The sequence below is a fragment of the Microtus ochrogaster genome, chromosome 7 (genome assembly GCF_000317375.1).
Source record: "Microtus ochrogaster isolate Prairie Vole_2 chromosome 7, MicOch1.0, whole genome shotgun sequence".
In the NCBI taxonomy this organism is placed as follows: Eukaryota; Metazoa; Chordata; class Mammalia; order Rodentia; family Cricetidae; genus Microtus; species Microtus ochrogaster.
The window spans coordinates 32,573,001-32,591,591 of NC_022014.1; the positions used below are offsets into that span (position 1 = coordinate 32,573,001).

At 44.7% G+C, this 18,591-nt stretch overlaps 1 protein-coding gene across 1 annotated transcript in view; it reads left to right on the forward strand.

The window, feature by feature from the left end:
- Dnah9 (dynein axonemal heavy chain 9) overlaps positions 1–18,591 on the forward strand; it is a 333,793-nt gene that overhangs the window by 8,932 nt on the left and 306,270 nt on the right. Inside the window, exons 3-6 of the mRNA XM_005349858.2 lie at positions 2,626–2,784; positions 4,007–4,137; positions 7,297–7,508; positions 9,327–9,560. Coding sequence (XP_005349915.1) covers positions 2,626–2,784; positions 4,007–4,137; positions 7,297–7,508; positions 9,327–9,560 — 736 coding nt within the window. The remainder of the gene's footprint in view (positions 1–2,625; positions 2,785–4,006; positions 4,138–7,296; positions 7,509–9,326; positions 9,561–18,591) is intronic.

The following is an 18,591-nucleotide window of genomic DNA, read 5'->3' on the forward strand; positions in this document are numbered from 1 at the left end:
TCTATGTATGTAAATATATTTTCCTATATTTTTACCCAGCCTTTCTATGTGTTTGTGGCAATGGGTCATCTTCCTGATTAAGAGTGGTCTGCCATATGGCCAGGTTTCTCTCAATATATGACCATCATTGTTTTTATTCAGGAGCCATGATATATCTGAAGAATAAGAAGTGCATGCAACTACAGCCTACTTCTTAGTACTTTTACATGGGAAATGATTGTATAGCTATATACAATTTGAAGGAGCATTCCCGTTAACTGGAAAGCTTATTGTAGTTTAATAAAAATATCGAATTTTCAAAATAAATACTATTAATCTCCCCCTTTATCTTGGTTTCTTTATGCCATACCTTAATAACATTCAGCTCATGTTTATAATTCCTTGCTGAGTTTGTCTCCTTTTGTTCAACTTTGATAATTTCCCTGAAGGCTGCATCATTTGAAGGAGGAGAGCATTTTCTTTTAATATCTTTCATAATCACTTGTGCTGCATCATTTCTAAGCAAATATGAATTTCACATTAAGTTCAGGTGAGTTCCTCTTGTGAAAAATGTCATCTATGAATTTCCTGTCTCTATCACTATGCCCCTGTTACCTAGTATATACAGTGTTCATGTAAGATTCTGAACAGCAGACAATTTTTATTTCAATTTATTTAAAATGAAAACGTATTTACTATTATTGTGGTGTCTGAGGATGTGTATGGTGTGTGTGTGTGTGTGTCCTATGCAAGCATGTGGAGATCAGAGGACACTTTCAGGAGTAAGTTCTCTCCTCCACCCCCTGAATTCTAGCGATAGAGCATAGGACATCACATTTGTGTGGCAGGTGTTTTTGGAACAAAGTCATCTCATCTGTTCTATTTTAATTTTAATCTTTTGTCATCATATATAAGTCATTTAAAACAAAACAATGTGTTTGAAAGGGCATGCTTGGGAACCCGTTCTTTGCTGGAAACCTGAAGCCAGGATGGAATTGTCCTGACATCCAGAGCTGTGGATGAGGATGGTTACATCTGCTGGAGGAGTGTGTAACCCATTTGTCCTTGCTATAGCATTAGGACTCACAACAAAGCAAGGGAGGCCTAGGGTGGTAGGTGTGGCAAAGTGTTTCCTGTAAGAGCTGGTCAGTTGTGAGCTGCTACTACAGGCTATGTAGGAAGCCTGTCCTCTGATGAGTCAAAAGAAGGGGATTGGGTGGCCAACTCAATCCTTCATGCATTGACAGGATTTTGTGCCATTTAAAGTTCTTAAACCAGTGTTCAGAATATTGATGGGCCCCTGGCTGTACAAATAATGTTGAATGAACATAAGAATAAACATACTTCCCTAGAAAATGATTTATACAATTGACTTGCTGATGGAAGTCTATTACTTCAGGGGAATCGTTAAGAATTCATAGGCTAGAGACCATGGAGAGGCCTCTCTTAGTAAAATGTCTGACACACAAGCAGATCCCTAGCACCCACAAAACTGTGCATGACGTCATCAACCTCACACTGGGGGGATAAGTGAGTTGGAAACAAGTGGATCCCTATAGATCATTGAAGATGGAAGTCACAAAATGATCCCACACCAGTTCAGAATCGTGAATAATAAAAGGGTTATTTATTTAAGGGAAAAACTTGCAGATCACTGTCCTAGATAACAGTCCTTAGGTAGGCAGAGAAAACTGAGCTGAATGCTGGGAGAAAGAAGGGCAGAATCAGAAGATGCTATGGAGCCACGGCCAGAGTCAGGCATGCTGAAACTTTGCTGGTAGGCCACGGTCTCGTGGTGATATACAGATGAATAGAAATGGGTTAAATTAAGATGAAAGAGCTAGCCAATAAGAAGCTAGAATTAATGGCCAAGAGGTGATTTAATGAATACAGTTTCTGTGTGATTATTCCGGTTCTGGGCAGCCAGGACGAACAAGTGGCCTGCTGCTACAGAACATTGGCCAGCCAGCCTCGTCCAATCAATGAACTCCAAGTTCAGCAAGAGCTCCTGTATCAGAAAGTAAGGGGAAAGATTCCACAGAGACATTGGATATCAGTCTCCAGCCCCCACATTCATGTGCATGGACAAAGCACCAACACTACATCATACTACACACACACACACACACACACAACTTAAAAACCAAAGGATTCACAGGTTATGTGGAGTTAAGTTCTCCTTTAGAGAACACCCAGATATTTCTTGAATTGGCTTAAGTTTGTTCCCTGAGGGGTTGCATATTGGTGGTTTGTTCCCCAATGTTGCTCTGTTAGAAAATGGAGGGACCCTTAAAACTTGGAACTTTGTATAGGACAATTAGGTCATTGGGAGGACTGCCCTTGGAGAAGACTAATGTAAACCCTCCAGAATAGCCTGTTATAAAAAGGTAAAGTTAGCCTCCCTTCCTGCTTTTTTTGACTTGTCATGTTGCCTTATGAATCTCCATGCATATATTACCACCACAGTACCACCCACAGTGTGTCCTGACACACTGGGACTTCAGATCTTCCCAATCATGAGCTAAATGAACATCTTTGTAAGGTTTCCAGTCTCTGGAATTTTGTTATCACAACTGGGGATGGGCAAATGCAACCAGGCTCAAATTATTTTCGCACACAATAAGAGATGTGTTTTGTCTGTTGCAGCTTGGATACCATCGACAAGTCAATTGTCTATGCCATTGAGTCTGCAGTGATCAAATGGAGCCACCAAGTCCAGGTGGTACTCAAGAAAGAGTCTTCCCAGGCACTCTTACAGGGGGGCAATCCCACCCCCAAGGTGGAGCTGGAGTTCTGGAAGAGCAGGTAGGCAGGGAGGCACATGCTCGGATCTTTGGAGAGGAGTAATGACAGAAGAGAAGACAGGGCTGGCCTATCTGGAGCCACCACTGGATATGATTCCACCTCCAAATGTTTCTCATCCTTCCCAGGGCTGACGACTGGGTGTCTTAGGAGCAGTATGTTTCTTTTTGTGAACTGGAAGATGAATTCTTTCCCTGAGGCTCAGGAGCTGCCCTTTCTTTCCTGGGGCACTGTCAGTTCATTGGAGGAATCTTTTACTACATGCATATAGTTAAATCAAGACTTAAAATACCTTTTGTCCTCTTTTTAAGAACATTTTTTATCTTGTGTGTACGAATGTTTTGTTTGCATATATGTATATGAACCACAGTTGCCCAGGCCCCTAAAACTGGAGTTACAGATGGTTGTGAGTCACTATGTGGGTGTTGGAAACCAAACCTGGATCCCCTGCAAGAGCAGCCAGTGCTCTTAACTACGGAGCCATCTCTCCAGCCCCGACTCTCAATACTTTTATTCTAAATTCTGTTCCCTTTTCTTGGATAGCCAAGGTTAGATGTATTTACCTCTGTAAGGACCTGAAAAGGAGAAGGGATTTTGGATAATGGTTGCAGAACTGCCTGTCCTAGGTCACAGATTGTCAATAGCAGTCACTGGGTCTCGGTCCCATGGGGTGACCAGAAGTGCCTAACTCTTGCACCTGCCTGCTTCCCTCCCACCCTCCATGCTTTTGCTCCTATTTATCATTGTGCTGGTGAATGTTTTCTGGAGAGACAAGCAGATGTTGGGGGCAGATTCTCTGACCCTACTTCATAGGGTGTTATGGACAAGCTGTCCTGTAGGGCTCCAGATCCCTTTGCACCACCATCCTGAGTGTCCCCCCAATTTCTAACCATTTACTGACTTATGATGAGGCCCTTCTCAAGAAGTCCCACTTTAATGATGCTTCTGTTCCCCTGCCCCAACCTTGCTGCAAGAGCTAATGACCTCCAGCTGCCAAGCTTTTAGGCCACCAGCTGGTCCAGTGTTTCCTGGAGCCTTTCCCGTGAGCCTTTGTTCCTGACTCAGGATTTTACTCGTACTGTTCTGAAACAGATGCCTGGCTCTTGGGGAGGGAGCTCAGTCTGCGGAGACACCAGAGGCAGGGCTACCCTCTGCCTTCAGCAGAGTTGGGCATCACAGTGTGACATTTCCTGATTCTCACCCTGCCTGCTCTGTGGTATTGCAGGTGTGAGGACCTGGAACACATTTATAGTCAACTGATGACAATTAAGGTGAAGGGCATGGCTGGACTCCTGGACAAGCTTCAGAGCAGCTACCTGCCGGCGTTCAGAGCCATGTTCAGAGACGTTGAAGCAGGTGAGGACTAGCGAGCGTTTCCACAAATCTGTTTGACTCTGCGTTTTTCCTTAGCGCTCTGTCTACTCTCTTCCTGACGTCAGAATTTTCACATCCTTATCCCTTCTTATCTGGCACAGGATAGCATGGTAGCAGGAATGCCACTTCTGGAAGCAACTGCCTTGTGGGTCAGCTGCCTTGTGACCTTAGATAAAACAAACACCCTCTCTGTGGTTGGAACTCTGGCTCTGGTGCACTAGCTTCCTTGCCTCCCTCAGCCCTTGTGAGATAATCTAGGTGGAAGAATGTTATTAGTTGCAATACACTACGAAGACATGCTGTGACAGAGGTGGCATCTCACCTCTGGAGATCAGGTCCCTCTGCCTTTGGCATCTTGAGGAATCTCTGTTCTCTTTCTAGCATCATTCTTCCTGTCTGTTCAGATAGGTCTACAATTTCCTGTCCCTCTGAGTACTAGATAAGATCAGCCTTTATCAAAATTGCATAGCTGCGAAGGTCTATGATGGGATGTCCTTGCATTTTTCCCAGGGCTCCCTCTTCCCTCTTCCCCACCCCTGCTTTCCTACTAAACCACTTCCTTGTTCTAAGTACTATAGGTCAGAATGTGCTTTTAAAGGTATTTTCAACTTGGTATGAATTAAACTTAATCTAAACAGTGATTTTCAAATACTTTCTTCTCCTTGAGCTTTCTTTAAAGACTCTACCCCCATGTATGCCCAAAATAGAAACCTAATCCAGGTCTACTTGTTCTGTTGACAAGGGTAGTGTCCTGTATCCAGAGCTCTTAGCTGACCTGTTCCCTTACTCTCTCCTTCTGCCCTGAGAATAAAGGAGTTAGTGCTGTGGTATCTTTTTTCTTTCTTTGTGTGTCTCTTTCTTGTTGATTTTAAGATAGCATCTTGCTGTGCGCTTCAGGCTGGCCTTGAACTTACTCTGTAGCCCAGGCTGCCCTTGAACTCTAGATTCTCCTGAGGCAGACTCCTAAATGTTAGGCTACAGGCCTGAGCTTCTGAGCCACCACACCCAGCTTCAGTGCTGGGGTTTCTGAGGGAAGCTCAGTCACAAAGAAGAGCCACTTCATGTAAGAGACTTTAGAGTCCTTGTCTTTGGGTATCTAGTATGGGCTACCAACCAGTATCCCTGAGGAATAGATAATCCTAAAAACAAAAGAAAACTAAACAAAAACACCAAGAAGAACCCTAGCTCTCTCGGTCTCCATTTGTTTTGGTTTGGTTTTGTTTTGTTTTGTTTTAATCAAGCTGATTTATCCCTTATTGAAGTAGGAAGTACTTCATGCTTTCTCTAATGTGGTCTTAAGACAGTCAAGTTTCTGTCCAGGTGTTTGAGGAAACATTTGAGTTTTAAAGGGCCCTCAAACAGGGTGACCTGAAGAGAAGGCTCCTCTATCTATGCCTCAGGCTTCCTTCCAATACTCACATGCCCCCACTTTGTCTATCAGCAGCACAGTAAAGTCCTCTGCCTCAACTCAGTGGTTCCAATGCTCACTGCCGGCCTCCCACCGAGCATTATTACTCTCTTTGGAGCGCCAGGTCATTTGACTGGCTCGCAGAATGCTTCCAATATACCACTTGGGATATAAAGCACAAGCATCCATTCCCATTTATCATGTGTCCCTTGAGCCTCAGGGCAATTGATGCAGAGTAAACAGGGGTACCATTCCTTTTGTTCAAGGGCAAAGAGGACTGGTTGAATCACACAGTGAGCCTAGGGAATTACTTAGGCCTTATGGGATGCTGTACGTCTAGTGATAGAAAAATTTCTGATATGTTGGAGTTTGCAGCTAATTCAGGGATATTTTGAGTTTCCTTTAAGGTAGTCATGGAGCCTCATCCATCTAATATGACCTAAGACCACCTGCTCTCATAGACACCACCAATTACCTGCCCGAGAGGGAAACAGCTGCCGATAAGCCCTTCAGTCTGGCTTCCATTTTTCTGGATTGCTATGCACCTGCCAGCGCTGCCAGCCTTACCACATTTCCCTATCAGTTAGCACGAGATGACCGCTGAAGGCTTCGCCCTTGGAGCTGTGTTCAAGGCGGTTCTTTGGCACTGAAAACCAGCAGAACCTTGCCATCTCCAGTCCACGCTACTCCTCCATTCCCGGTGGCTTCTCTCTCACAAGCACTCGCAAAGAAAGTTCCTGTCAGACACTCGCCAGAGATGCTGCTGTCCGTTCACTGTTTGTTCCAGTCCTGTCGCCACACGGCTCTCTGGGAAGATGCCGTTTATACTGCCTCCTGTTTCCATGGTCTGTGAAATTACTTCCCAGATCAGCCTAGTTTTGAGGCTTACAGATCTTTGCTGTGTCCTAAGTCCTAGAGTTGGGAGGCGTCTGGATCAGCATTTGAAGGCACACTCTTTTGCGCTTGCCCCATCGCCTGTCTTCAGGTCATCTTTGTAGTATCAGCATCAAAATCATCAGCAGACATTTACCAAGGGAGGGGATCTGACAACATAGAGCAGCAGTGTGTGAGTGTGGTGAGTGTGCTGACTAGTACCGTGTCAACTTGACACAAGTTAGAGTCATCTGAGAGGAAGGAGCCTCAGTTGAGAAATTGTTTCCATAAGATCAACCTGTAGGCAAGCCTGTAGGACATTTTCCTAATTAGTGATCGATTGGGGAGGGCCTTGTTTTCTATAAGAAAGCAGACTGAGCAAACCATGAAGAACAAGCCAGCAAGCAGCTTCCCTCTGTGGCCTCTGTCTCAGTCCTTGCCTCCAGGTTCCTGCTCTGTTTGAGTTCCCATCTTGACTTCCTTTGATGATGAACTGTGATGTGGAAGGGTAAGCTGAATAAACCCTTTTCCTCCTCAAGTTACGTTGGTCATGGTGTTTCATCACAGCAATAGTAACCCTGACTGAGACAGGCTGGGAAAGCCAGGAAGACATCCTGATACAGGAATGTTGTCAGCGAGATCTTCTTAGTCCATCACTCTAGGTTTTTTTTTTTATAGTGCTCCGATTTCAGTATTTCTTCAGAAGAGCCGAAAAGCTTTCTGAAACCTTCTTTTCCATCTTCTCAGGACAGGAAGAAATTACAGTCTTGGCTTTGCCAGCCCTTCGCTCCCAGACACTGGGGCTCTCTGAGGTAGGTGGTGCCCAGCAGGCATGGCTGACCATCTCTAATTCCTTCCAGCCCTGACAGAGGCCCAGGACATCCATGTGCACCTGTCACCGCTCCAGAGACACCTAGACATCCTAGAAAGCCTGGAGTTTCCCGAGGTGAAGGGCAGGCTGAGGCCTCTGCTCCATGTGGTCTGTCTGATTTGGGCCACCTGCAGGTCGTACGGCTCCCCAGGGAGGCTTGCAGTGTTGCTCCAGGAAATCTGCAACCTCCTCATCCAGCAGGTGAGCTGATCTGCGAAGCCCAGCAACGTCTCCCTCGGGGCTGCTTGGCACATAGAAAGGCATGTGGAAGAGTAAAACGTGGTTTTCCCTTAGGCCGGAAGTAATTGCGGCCCAAAGGATTCTCACATTTGAATTTTATGTTTTCACAAACCAGCAGTTCCCAAAGAGGCTTTTGGTACTGCTGACACACTGGGGTTGCCCAATCTTGCTTTCTGCCTAAGCCCTGCTTGGGGCTGGTAAATCGCAACCTCCTTCATGAGCTGCGTGAGGGATTTGTGTTAAGTCACCAACAAAGCCTAGTATTTCAGAAGGAAGTCTCTGAAGTCAAGGGAATTGCTCCTGACTTAGCACGTGTGAGCTGTGTGTTTCAGCGCAAGCTGCTTGCCTGCTCTGTGCCTCACTGTCCGGTTTATGATGCTGCAGCATAAAGGGAACCATCTCACAGGGGTAACATGTAATGATGCCGAGGATGTCCGTGCCCGGCACATGCTCAGAGCTCCTTCACTGTGAGCATCTGAGATGCTGCTGTTTGGGTTGCACAGGGAGCTGTGAGCATCTGAGATGCTGCTGTTTGGGTTGCACAGATCATTCCTCCACTTTTTGTTGCTGCTAGTGATTGTTTGTTTTGTTTTGTTTTCCTTGTTTTTGTTTGGTGGTTAAACCCAAGGCCCTTCACGTGCTTGATAAGCTCTCTATCAGTGAGCTACATATTTTTAAGTTTTACTTTGAGATAAGACCTCGTTAAATTTCCCAGCCTAGCCTGAAACTTTCTATCCTCCTGTCTCACCTTCCTGAACAGATGGGAGTCCAGCTGTGTGCCATCCTACTGGCTTTCCTACCCCCTCTTAGGGATTCCTGTAGCACCAAGGCGGTATGGATCTTAGAGTGTACGTGGAGCTAAAAGCCGTGGTTTGGGTGACCTTCCTCCGTAGTGACTCCTTTTTGGTACCCAGGGACAATCAGCCCTAAGAAAACAATGAACAAGCTCACAGAATGGCTCATAGTACCCATTGAGCATGTTGAGGCTACAAAATGGTGTTACATTTATAAATCCCAGTCAGACATCAGATGAGGGGACAAAAGGAGTCTTAGAACTTATTACTTGTTTAGAGATGTTTGTCAAGGTTGAAGGCTTTGACTACTTACCCAAGCACGCCCACAGCAGCACCCACATCTGGGGTGCTGGTCTCACAGAACTGCATGTCACCATCACTATCAATGGGGACGTCGGGTTGAAAATATAAGAACGAAGAAAATGGAGCATCCATAGAGAACTTGTATTAGCACGCCCGTGCTTTGAAAACGTGAGGCGAGGCTGGCTCCAGACTGATTCACATTGTGGTTTTAGAGGATGCCTCCCAAACCCAGTACTCTCTGTGGCTCCCTGTGTTGGTGATGGAGACTACCCAGTAGTTTAGCTTCCAAGTTCCCAGGTTTAAGTCTCTTGAAAAAATAGATATGGCCCAAAGCATTCTTGCATTCAAAATATTTTTGTTGTCAAAGTCAACAAATCACAGAATGTTTGGGGATGAATGACTGGCCCGGCCATATCCCGAAATGCCTTCTGGTCTCTGACTGGTCACTTGTCCAATCACAGCATGGTTCAACACACTGTGACTGAAGGAACACAGACTGTTGGGCTTAAACCCTGACCCAAGATCACCTGTGGAACGGAAAACTTGATCAGAAGTTTTCTGTGTTGTTCTTATGAAAAATATTACCTAGGCAATTATTTCGCTCTGAGCTGGTGTTGACATAGTCATGGGATATCCTGTACCTGCCATTGGGTTCATGGTTACTAATTTATCTACATCCCAGGCCTCTAATTACCTCAACCCGGAAGACCTCCTGAGGAGTGAGGTAGAAGAAAGTCAGAGAAAACTGCAAGTGGTTTCAGACACCTTAAGCTTCTTCAAACAGGCATTTCAGGACAGAAGGGAACATCTCCACACGTACTTCAAAGAGGACTCAGAAGTCAGGCAATGGGATTTCCAGGTGTCTCTGGTCTTTGTGCGGCTGGCTGGCTTTCTGGACCGACTGTGTGTGGTAGAGGTGAGTAGATTCGTTCACCCCAGGCTCCAGTCCAATGCGGGAGTAGTACAACATCTCAGAGGCTACCAGGCAGCCAGGAAGATATATTTTGGCTCATGGTGACAGAGAGTTTTAGTTTATCGTGGAGGCGAAGTCAGGGTGAGAATGAGCTCCAGTTGTGGCAACAGGATCACGTGGCAGTGGATGTTCCAATAGTGATGGGACAGAAGGCAGGGAGTGAGGTTCAGCCAGCCGCTAAGCTGTAAGTTTTGAAGGCCTGCACCTAGTGCTCTACTTTGATCAGCTAGGCTCTACCTCCTAAGCATTTCACAGCCTCCCAAAATAGCACCACACTGGGGGGTCAAGCAACAGAACTTGAGAGCCTGTAGGGTGCCATTTTAGATTCACGCAAGACAGTTACATGCGGTTGGCTGTCAGGACCATTAACAAGTTTCGGTAAATGGCTTCCATTTGGATTGACCAAACAGTGGTGGTTCCGTTGGTATTCAGAGATTCTGATCAGAGGCACTTAGGGAGAAATCACCAGAGATTATTATCTCAGCTTATTTGCAAATAAACTTGGGCTGGGAAGTCTGGTGTGCAAAACTGAAAGAGAACAGGTCTTCATCATACAACCGCCAGTTCTCACAGGCCAGCTGCTTTGGACTTCCCTTCCATTCCCAGACTGCCCAGTGGCTCTAAATCCGAACACTGCTGAGTCCTTGGGCAAGAGAAGCACATCTTATTCATAGTTCTCTCTCCTGTCAAGTATTTAAAAATTACTATGAATTTTAGTTTAAGAACTAGGAAGCAAAGATATGAGACTTTTCCTTTTGCTTTTACATCTCAGAATTTAGTGTCTTACAGTTATGGACTTACAGATCGAATTTTGATATTTTTTTTTTAAAAAAATGTTTTTATCCCTTTACTTCTCTCCTGTCTGCCTCCCAGCCATTCCCAGCCACCTCTTCTTGAACCACTCCCATGTATCCCCCAACTCTCAAGTTGATGGCTTATTTTATTATTATTATGTCTGTGTGTGTTATCCACACACACACAAACACAAACACATCTGTACAACCTGCTGAATCTGTTCTTGTTGTTTGCATGAACATGAACAATCATTAAGGAGGCTTATCCCTGGGACAGGCTATCCCTGGGAAGAGATTCCCAGAAGACCTTAGATGCCTGTAAGTCTTTGTCTAGGTGTGGGACCCAGTGGCATTTCCATGCTTCCGTGTTAACATATTTATTGATGTTGCCTTGTTCTGGTCTCTTTTATACAGTCATTTCTAGCAGAGACAATTCACAGCAGACTTCTTGGTATTCTGGCTCTTACGATCTTCCCAGGCCCTCGTCCCACAGCATCTCTGAGCAGGGGCTGTGATATAGATGCATCCACCAAGGCTGGGTTTCCCACAATTCACTGATCTCTATTTTGTGTCCGGCTGTGCTTCTCTGCATTGTCTCCATTTGTTGTCAAGGGAGGCTTCTTGGCTGAGGTCTGGTAGTGACACTTATCCAGGAACGGTGGGTCATGCAACCTGATTGAATTTTTGTGGAAAGGATAAGTACCACATAATAATATACTTATTAATAATATGTACATAATAAGAAGTACATGCGTGGGGGTAACTTGAGGACTTTGGGGTCCAGTTCAATGTTAGACCAATAGCTAAGGAACAGAGAAGGAATTAGACTTCAGTTCCAAGCTATTAGTAGCAGAAATTTGGGGTGAAAAGAGATGTGGTGTGGAAATGCTGTAACAAACCTACCAAACCACCAGATGACAGAGATAAAACAATCTTAGACTGAATCTCTTCATGTCAATTTTTTAAATGCATATTTAAAAAATTCTCCAGGCACTGAGCTAAGTGCTAGGATTCAGAGATGAATAGAACATAGTTTTGCTGGAATAACTTTCAGGACCTACAGTCATGGCATGGGAGAAGAGAGACAAATTAGCACAGAACATCCAGGGTAGAAAGATAGATACAGAATCAGTCAACTTTCCTAAGGTGAACTGAATGTCATAATAAAAGTACATTTGGGTTACTGGGAGCAAAAGATGGGGAGAGGGGGAGACCCTAACCCAGGAGAGCTTTGAAAAAATAGCAAAGAGCACAAGAGGAAATCAATTCTGAACTGGAAAAAGAATTCACTGGAGAAAGGCATAAAGGCAGAAAAATATGCAAGAGAAGCCAAAAGCTAGATTTTATGAAAGGCATACCTTAAACCTTTCATCAGAATCAGGAGGGTATTAATAATTGATATCCAGCATCATCCTAAATGCCTCATTTTCTCTCAGCTGTTTCCGGCACAACTCCTGCGGCTCAGCCCCTATTCCCATCCCCCTCTGCTCGTTATTCCTCTCATCTCCCACATCAACTCCTCACTGTTTAGCCAAGGTGATGGCCACCCTGGTCTCTGGGATGACCATGGAGGAATAATCGCCTCTGTAGCATTGCAACGGTCATGTTTGCGGGCTCTCTCTCCAGTCTTGAAATAAGCTTCCAATAGCTGTTCAGGAGAGGTCTTCAGCCTGGGACACACATGCCAATGGTATGACTTTGCATATAGACAGCTATTCTAAACTAAGGGCACCTAATCTGCATGGGGTATCAGTAAATATTTGCACAGCTGGCCACATCCTCTCCAGAGCCATTACCTCACTTTGGTCCCTTCTCGGGCTTCTTTTTCCTGAACCAAAGGCCCAGATATATATAGAGCAGTTGCTCTGACTTGACTGAAAGGAACTTGGATACCCTCTGCTCTCTGTCCGTGGAGGGGACTTGGATACCCTCTGCTCTCTGTCCCTGGAGGGGACTTGGATACCCTCTGCCCTTGGTCCACTGCTTCTGCCCCTCCAAAGTTGTCTGTCTTGTATTACTCCTTTGCCCCTGGGCACAGCAACTCCCCTTCTCTGTCATCTCTCAGTGTTGGCTCAGATTCATCCCCCTTGCCCTTTGCTGTCTCCTCTCCCCCACCCACCTCCTCCCTCCTCAGCTCAGTGCAGCAGGACAGGGGACTATCGATCGATCGTCTTCTGGCATATTTCATGTAGCCCTTTAGTTAACATTCTGAGTATCACAGTGATCAATGCCTGTTTGAAATGGGATTAATCTGCTTCTCGCCAGCAAGAATTAGCATGAACTTAACCTTCTTCATCTTCTATTCTAATGCAATGTGTGATCACCATGACGCTGGCACCTGAGATTTAATAAATAGAAGTGAACAGAATGACATCGGTGCATTTGGCTCTTCTCTGCTCACGCTGAGGGCCAGATTACAAGGGGCTGGTTTCTAATCTCCACGGTTCTCCCAGCCCTCGTTCCTCTCATCTGTAATGCTCTTTAGCTCTTTACCCTTTTGTTTTTGACATTTTTTTTCACAAGCATTTTGTTGCTCGGGCCCATTCTTCCCCTCTGGCTGCTTGCTAAAAGAAGGTAGGAGGCAGAGGAGGTATGCAGTAAGGAGGGTGTGTGCTGGGGACAGCTTCCCAGGGCAACCGGATACCAACCTTCTTCCTCAGGGTCAGCATCGCATGACCTCATCCTTGCTGTGGAAACTTAGGGCTACAAACATAGAGAAATGACACATGCAAGAACTTTTCTGGTGTTAGAACATGTGTCATCGCTGTCATTAGAAATGCTAAACATCAATACCCATCTTTAATAAGCAACTTCGTCCAATGCATCTCTTAATTTATCCACAGTCACCCAGTGCAGAATGCAGAGATGGGATTTATTCCCAGAAGCATTGTACTCTTTTCATCAAACTTTGATATCCCCAGGGAGTTGTAAACATCTCCTTACTCTGCTCCCTTCCTCCCTTCCTTCCTTCTTTCCTTTCTTCCTTCCCCTCTTCCTTCCTTCCTCCGTTCCTCCCTCTCTCCCTTCTTCCCTTTCTTCCTTCCCCTCTTCCTTCCTTCCTCCATTCCTTCCTTTTCCTCCCTCTCACCATCCTTCCTTCCTTCCCCATCTTTCTGTTTTGAGGGGCTCAATCTTGCTTTTTGGTTTTACTCCTACCCTTACCCATTCTTTTCTATCTTTCCATACCCCATTTTCAACCAGATAGCTTCTCAGTCTTTATCCCTAAGTAGGTCACTTAGGTAAAGTTCTAGTTCCCATTCCGATTAGAATTTCTGGCTTCACCTAAGGGAATCCCCAACATATCCAAAATCTTTTGCAGTTTGAATAAACAGTCAAGAAACTGAAGAAAAGCAGCCTCCCCATGTCTCTGAATGCCTTGACTCATCCTCCTTCCCGGAACATAGGAACTGGGACGTAACACACATGCACACAAGCGTGCACACATGTTTATGCCACAAGACTGTAGGATGTGCACATTCTTGTTTATGTTTCTGCTTGCAGCCCCTTCCCTGCAAATAATGCGGGAAGCACTTGGAGAGAGCCCTCATCTCTCTCATTATAAAATGCCCGGGATTCACTTGGAGAAGCAATGATTTCCTGCTGGGGCTCTATGCAGAGTGATTAGCGGGGAGAGAGGTAATAAGCTGACCTGAGATTCCACATTTCCTTGGGGTCCCTTTGCCAGCTCCAGCCACTTTGTCCAGCCTCTTTTCATTCCCGGTCTAATTGGGTGGCTTCCCTTTCAGCCCAGCTTGAACACGTGGTCACATGTGAGACCATTAGCTGCATAAGGTCGGTGGCAGTCGAGAAGGTAAAGAAAACAGTCTTTTTTCAAATGACCTTTTGAGATTTTCATCTGAGAGGAGCTGCTTTGTGCTGTCCCTTAATGAATTCCGAAGACATTTCTTTTAAGACAGGCAGCCGGCATGCCCTCTCCTTCGGGAATAGAGGAACCGTTGGTGAAGCTTGCCATTGCATCTGGTTTTGATTCTCCATCTCATGGGCCAGAGCACAAATTGAACCCCAACTCTCCACCTGCCACCACCATTAAATGTTGCATCGGTTTTTTTTTTTTTTTCATAACAATAGGTCCCAATCAACCCAGTAAATCTTCTGGGACCCTGGGGCACATTGTGATTCCTGCCTACAAAGAGCTGCAGAGTGTTTCCTGGATAAGCCATACTTATCCAGTATCTAATGATCCCAGGAGGGTCAAAATTATAATGGTGACACTTTCCTTATGTCATACTATATAGGCTCTTTCCGAAGAACTGCCTCATATGTTAAATATTATTGTCCCAAATCCTGGCCTATATTAAATACCGCTGTGCCCATCTACAGTTTGCAAATGAGCCTTGCAATCTCAGTGCCTTGCCCCAGGCCATAGAGCCAGTAAAGAGCAAGACCAGGGTTGTAGGAACATGAGTGTCACAGGTCTTCTACGATGTGCATCCTGGCTCCAAGGCTCATAGGCACATCCTGTATGCTGCTTAATGCATTTCATGGCTTTACTACTGGGATTACTAAAAATTGACATTTAAAAATATTTAACCCCATTGGATTAAATTTGCTATTCATCTGTCACTGAAGACTTTTAAATGGGCTGTGAAAAGAGCCTACATCTAAATTGAGTGTTGGTGATGGGTTGTGGTCAGTGCGCAAAATCTGTGTCTGCAGCTCTAGAAATTATTTCTACAGTGCTGTTCACTGTATATCATACCAGAATCTCCCCAGTGATAACATGCTCACAGCTCAGGCTGCTCACTCTGTTTGGACTGTCTGAAAGGTAAATGGTTTGTTTTATTTGTTGGCGTCCCAGGGTCTGCTCGCTTTTGTTTTTTTAGATTAAAATGATTACATAGCAGCAGTTACCTAACTTCATCCTTCAAGGTGAGACCACGTCTGCTCGTTTGGGCATCTATTTCTTCCCTCAAACTGGGACCACGGAAGTTTCTTCCTTGCATGTGTCTAAGACCCGTTCAATACTAAGATGTCCTGCCTTTGCTTCCTCCACCCAACTCTTCTCATTCTCACTAACGGCTCAGCAGTCATGGTTGCTAGGTGTTCTGTCGTTTTGTCACTTTCTGCTGGCTGTGCAGCAGCTAAGTCAGAGCAGAAACGGCACACCTGCAGTCAACAAATACTGAAAACTCATTCAGTACCAAGCATGCTTCCGGACATAGGAGGACCTGGGATACCTTTGGAATATCTGCAACCTCCTGGGAAAGGTGGGCAGAAAATAACATAATACAACATAACGTTAAATATTACCATGCCAGCGTAAGAAAGATAAGACAGAAAGAGCAGAGGAGTGGCGCTGGGGGAGAGGAAAGGGGACACTCCATTGATAGGAGTTGAAGGGAAGACCCCAGGCCTTCAAATGAGCCCCCAAATAAATGTGTCTCCCACTATACCTTTGTTAGTTAGATAAAACATTCTAAATATCTATGATTTCCTAATAGAGACCCCAGTGGGGTTGCTTAGATGTCTGGGGCCCTCCCTATATGACAGTGGGAGCAGCAGAGATGGGCAATCTGTTGTAATAATCTGTAGTTCCTACAGTGAAGATGTGACCCGTTTGTTAAGATGAAGAAAAAATATTTGGAGAAAAATCAATAACTAGACTTTCTCCAAAAGTATAGTGACTAAGTATTGCTTGGGTACCTGCAACCTCCTCCTTATGTTATCAATAAAATGCTTCCCACTGACCACCTAGGAGCATGCTTCAAGTCTTCTGGAGAAATAAGAGTCTATAATGAAATTATCATCTCATTTTCTGCTATATGCAAACATATCAAGCTGTGTCTATCTTTTAAACATGGTTACAGAGGATTTCCTAAGAAATTAAAACGATGTCCACACCATTGTGAAGAATAACGACCGAGGAAACAGTGCAAGGCTCAGCTACCTACCATCAAAGTCGATTGCTTTTAAACAGAATCCGTTGGCTTTCTTCTAAGCATATCAAGTTGAACATAGTTATTTGAGTTGGGGGTCTCGCTATGTAGCCCAGACTGGCCTGGAATTCACGGTCCTCACTCAGCCTCCCAAGCAGTGGGATTATATGTGCGTCAACATTCCCAGCCCATATCTTACGGTTATTTGAATTGTGTAAATTTATGAGACTCGGTTGTGATTGTGTCATGTGTATAGAGTGGGATGATCAAACCATAGTGGTTAACGTGGTCTTAACCATTTAAAAGCCTTTTCCTAATTAACACATAGTCACCATAAGAATTGTGGCGTACGCTGTGATATTTCAATGCTTTGTGAAGTACATATTATCAAGTCAGGGTGATCAATAGTTTCCATGTTCCCATTACGCTATGGAGCCTTTAAGTTCCTCCTTTCTATCCTTTTATCAAGTGTACAGGAGTTACGAAGAACTGCCAAGCCCCACTATTCTGTGGGAGCCCTAGCCCTCACTCCTATCTAATTGTGTTTATGTGCCCATTATCAGACATTATCTAGCGCCAGCCCCTTGCTCTGACCGTCTCCGTCTCTAGGAGTCCCCGCTGCGCTTTCTGAGGGAATTGTTTTTAGATGCTCATGCGAGGAAGCGTGGCTTATTTGCCTTCCTGCCTCTGACTTATTTCTCCCCACCTATAGCCTCCAGTTCATAGATTTGTGTGTAAACAATAGCATGTTGTCGTTCATAACAGCTCATTAGCTATAAGTAGTCTACCAACAGACAGGGGTGTGCAAGTGTCTCTTTAATATTCCGAAGTCATTTCCTTCAGATCCTTTTGCGGAAGGGAACGGAAGTAGATGGTAGATCTATCTCCAATTGCTTGGTGCCCCTCCACACTGTTCTCTCTTGTGGCTTTATTAACTTCCTCGCTGGCATTTGTGTCTTTGGGACTCCAGCCACCCAAACGGTGCTGAGATACCTCATTGTGGTTTCAACTTGCATTTCCTTAAAAACTAGTGGAGTTGAACATTTTTCACAAGCTCAAGAGCCCCCTAATTTTCTTTCATTTTTTTAAAAAAAAATGTAAATATAAACTGTCCATGAATAATGACCACATAAACTACCACACCCCCCACAGTCACTGCAGGCCAAAAATGAACCATTGTCTTCATGCAGACTCATTTCTGTTTTCTTCCATAATTCAAACTCTTTCCTCCCCTCCGGGTAAAAGCCTTAGGCTGGCTTTGTGGTGTTTGTGTTATATGTGCTACCTCTACTCTTTTAGGAATTGTGCGAGACATCACAGCGTGAACATTCATGTATCAAATATTGCTCATAAAGTTACAATGTACCATAATACATACCATTAGGACTGTGTTCTGGGCTGATGACTGGTGGATTCTTTTAGCACAAAAGATATCAATTTTAATTCTGCTACATCGTGTATAGCCTCTATAGCTGAAGCTGAGACATCACTGATCCACCTAATCCTTGCCTTGTTTTTCATATTTCTTTTTGCAGGAAGTGTCAAATTTTTGTCCTTTACCCAATTTATAGTTGAATTACTTAGCTTTGGGTTACCCGGTGTAGGATTTCCCTCTGTATGCTGTGAATAGCATTAGGTAATAAAGGAACTGCTTTGGGCCTCTAGCAGAGCTATAGGGGAACAGAGCTAGGTGGGGAAAACTGGGCTGAATGTTGGGAGAAAGAGGATGGAGTCAGGAGAAGCCATGTAGCCCCTGCCAGAGACAGACGCTAGACAGAACTTTATCCAGTAAGCCACAGCCATGGGGAAATACACAAATTAATGGAGATAAGTTAATCTAGGATGTAAGTTAGCCAGAAATACGCTTAAGTTATTGGCCAAACAGTATTGCAAATAACATGGTTTCTGTGTGATTATTTTGGGGCTGAGCAGATGGGAACAAACAAGTGACCTCCTACAACCAAGTTTTTAAAGTACCTTATATATCCTGGTTGTTATTTTCCCATTGTGAATCGGCTGTAACACTTTGTGCATCCACAGTTGTCTTGTCACTCTGTGGTTTCCTTTGCTGTGCAGAAGCTGGCAATCTCATCCATCCCTGAAGATCCAGCCTCACTTCCGCATGCTCTGCTTTGGAGGTCTTATCCAAAAGCCTTTGCTTGCACTGATGCCTGGAAGCATTTTCATATGCTTTCTTCTTCTTCTTCTTCTTCTTCTTCTTCTTCTTCTTCTTCTTCTTCTTCTTCTTCTTCTTCTTCTTCTTCTTCTTCTTCTTCTTCTTCT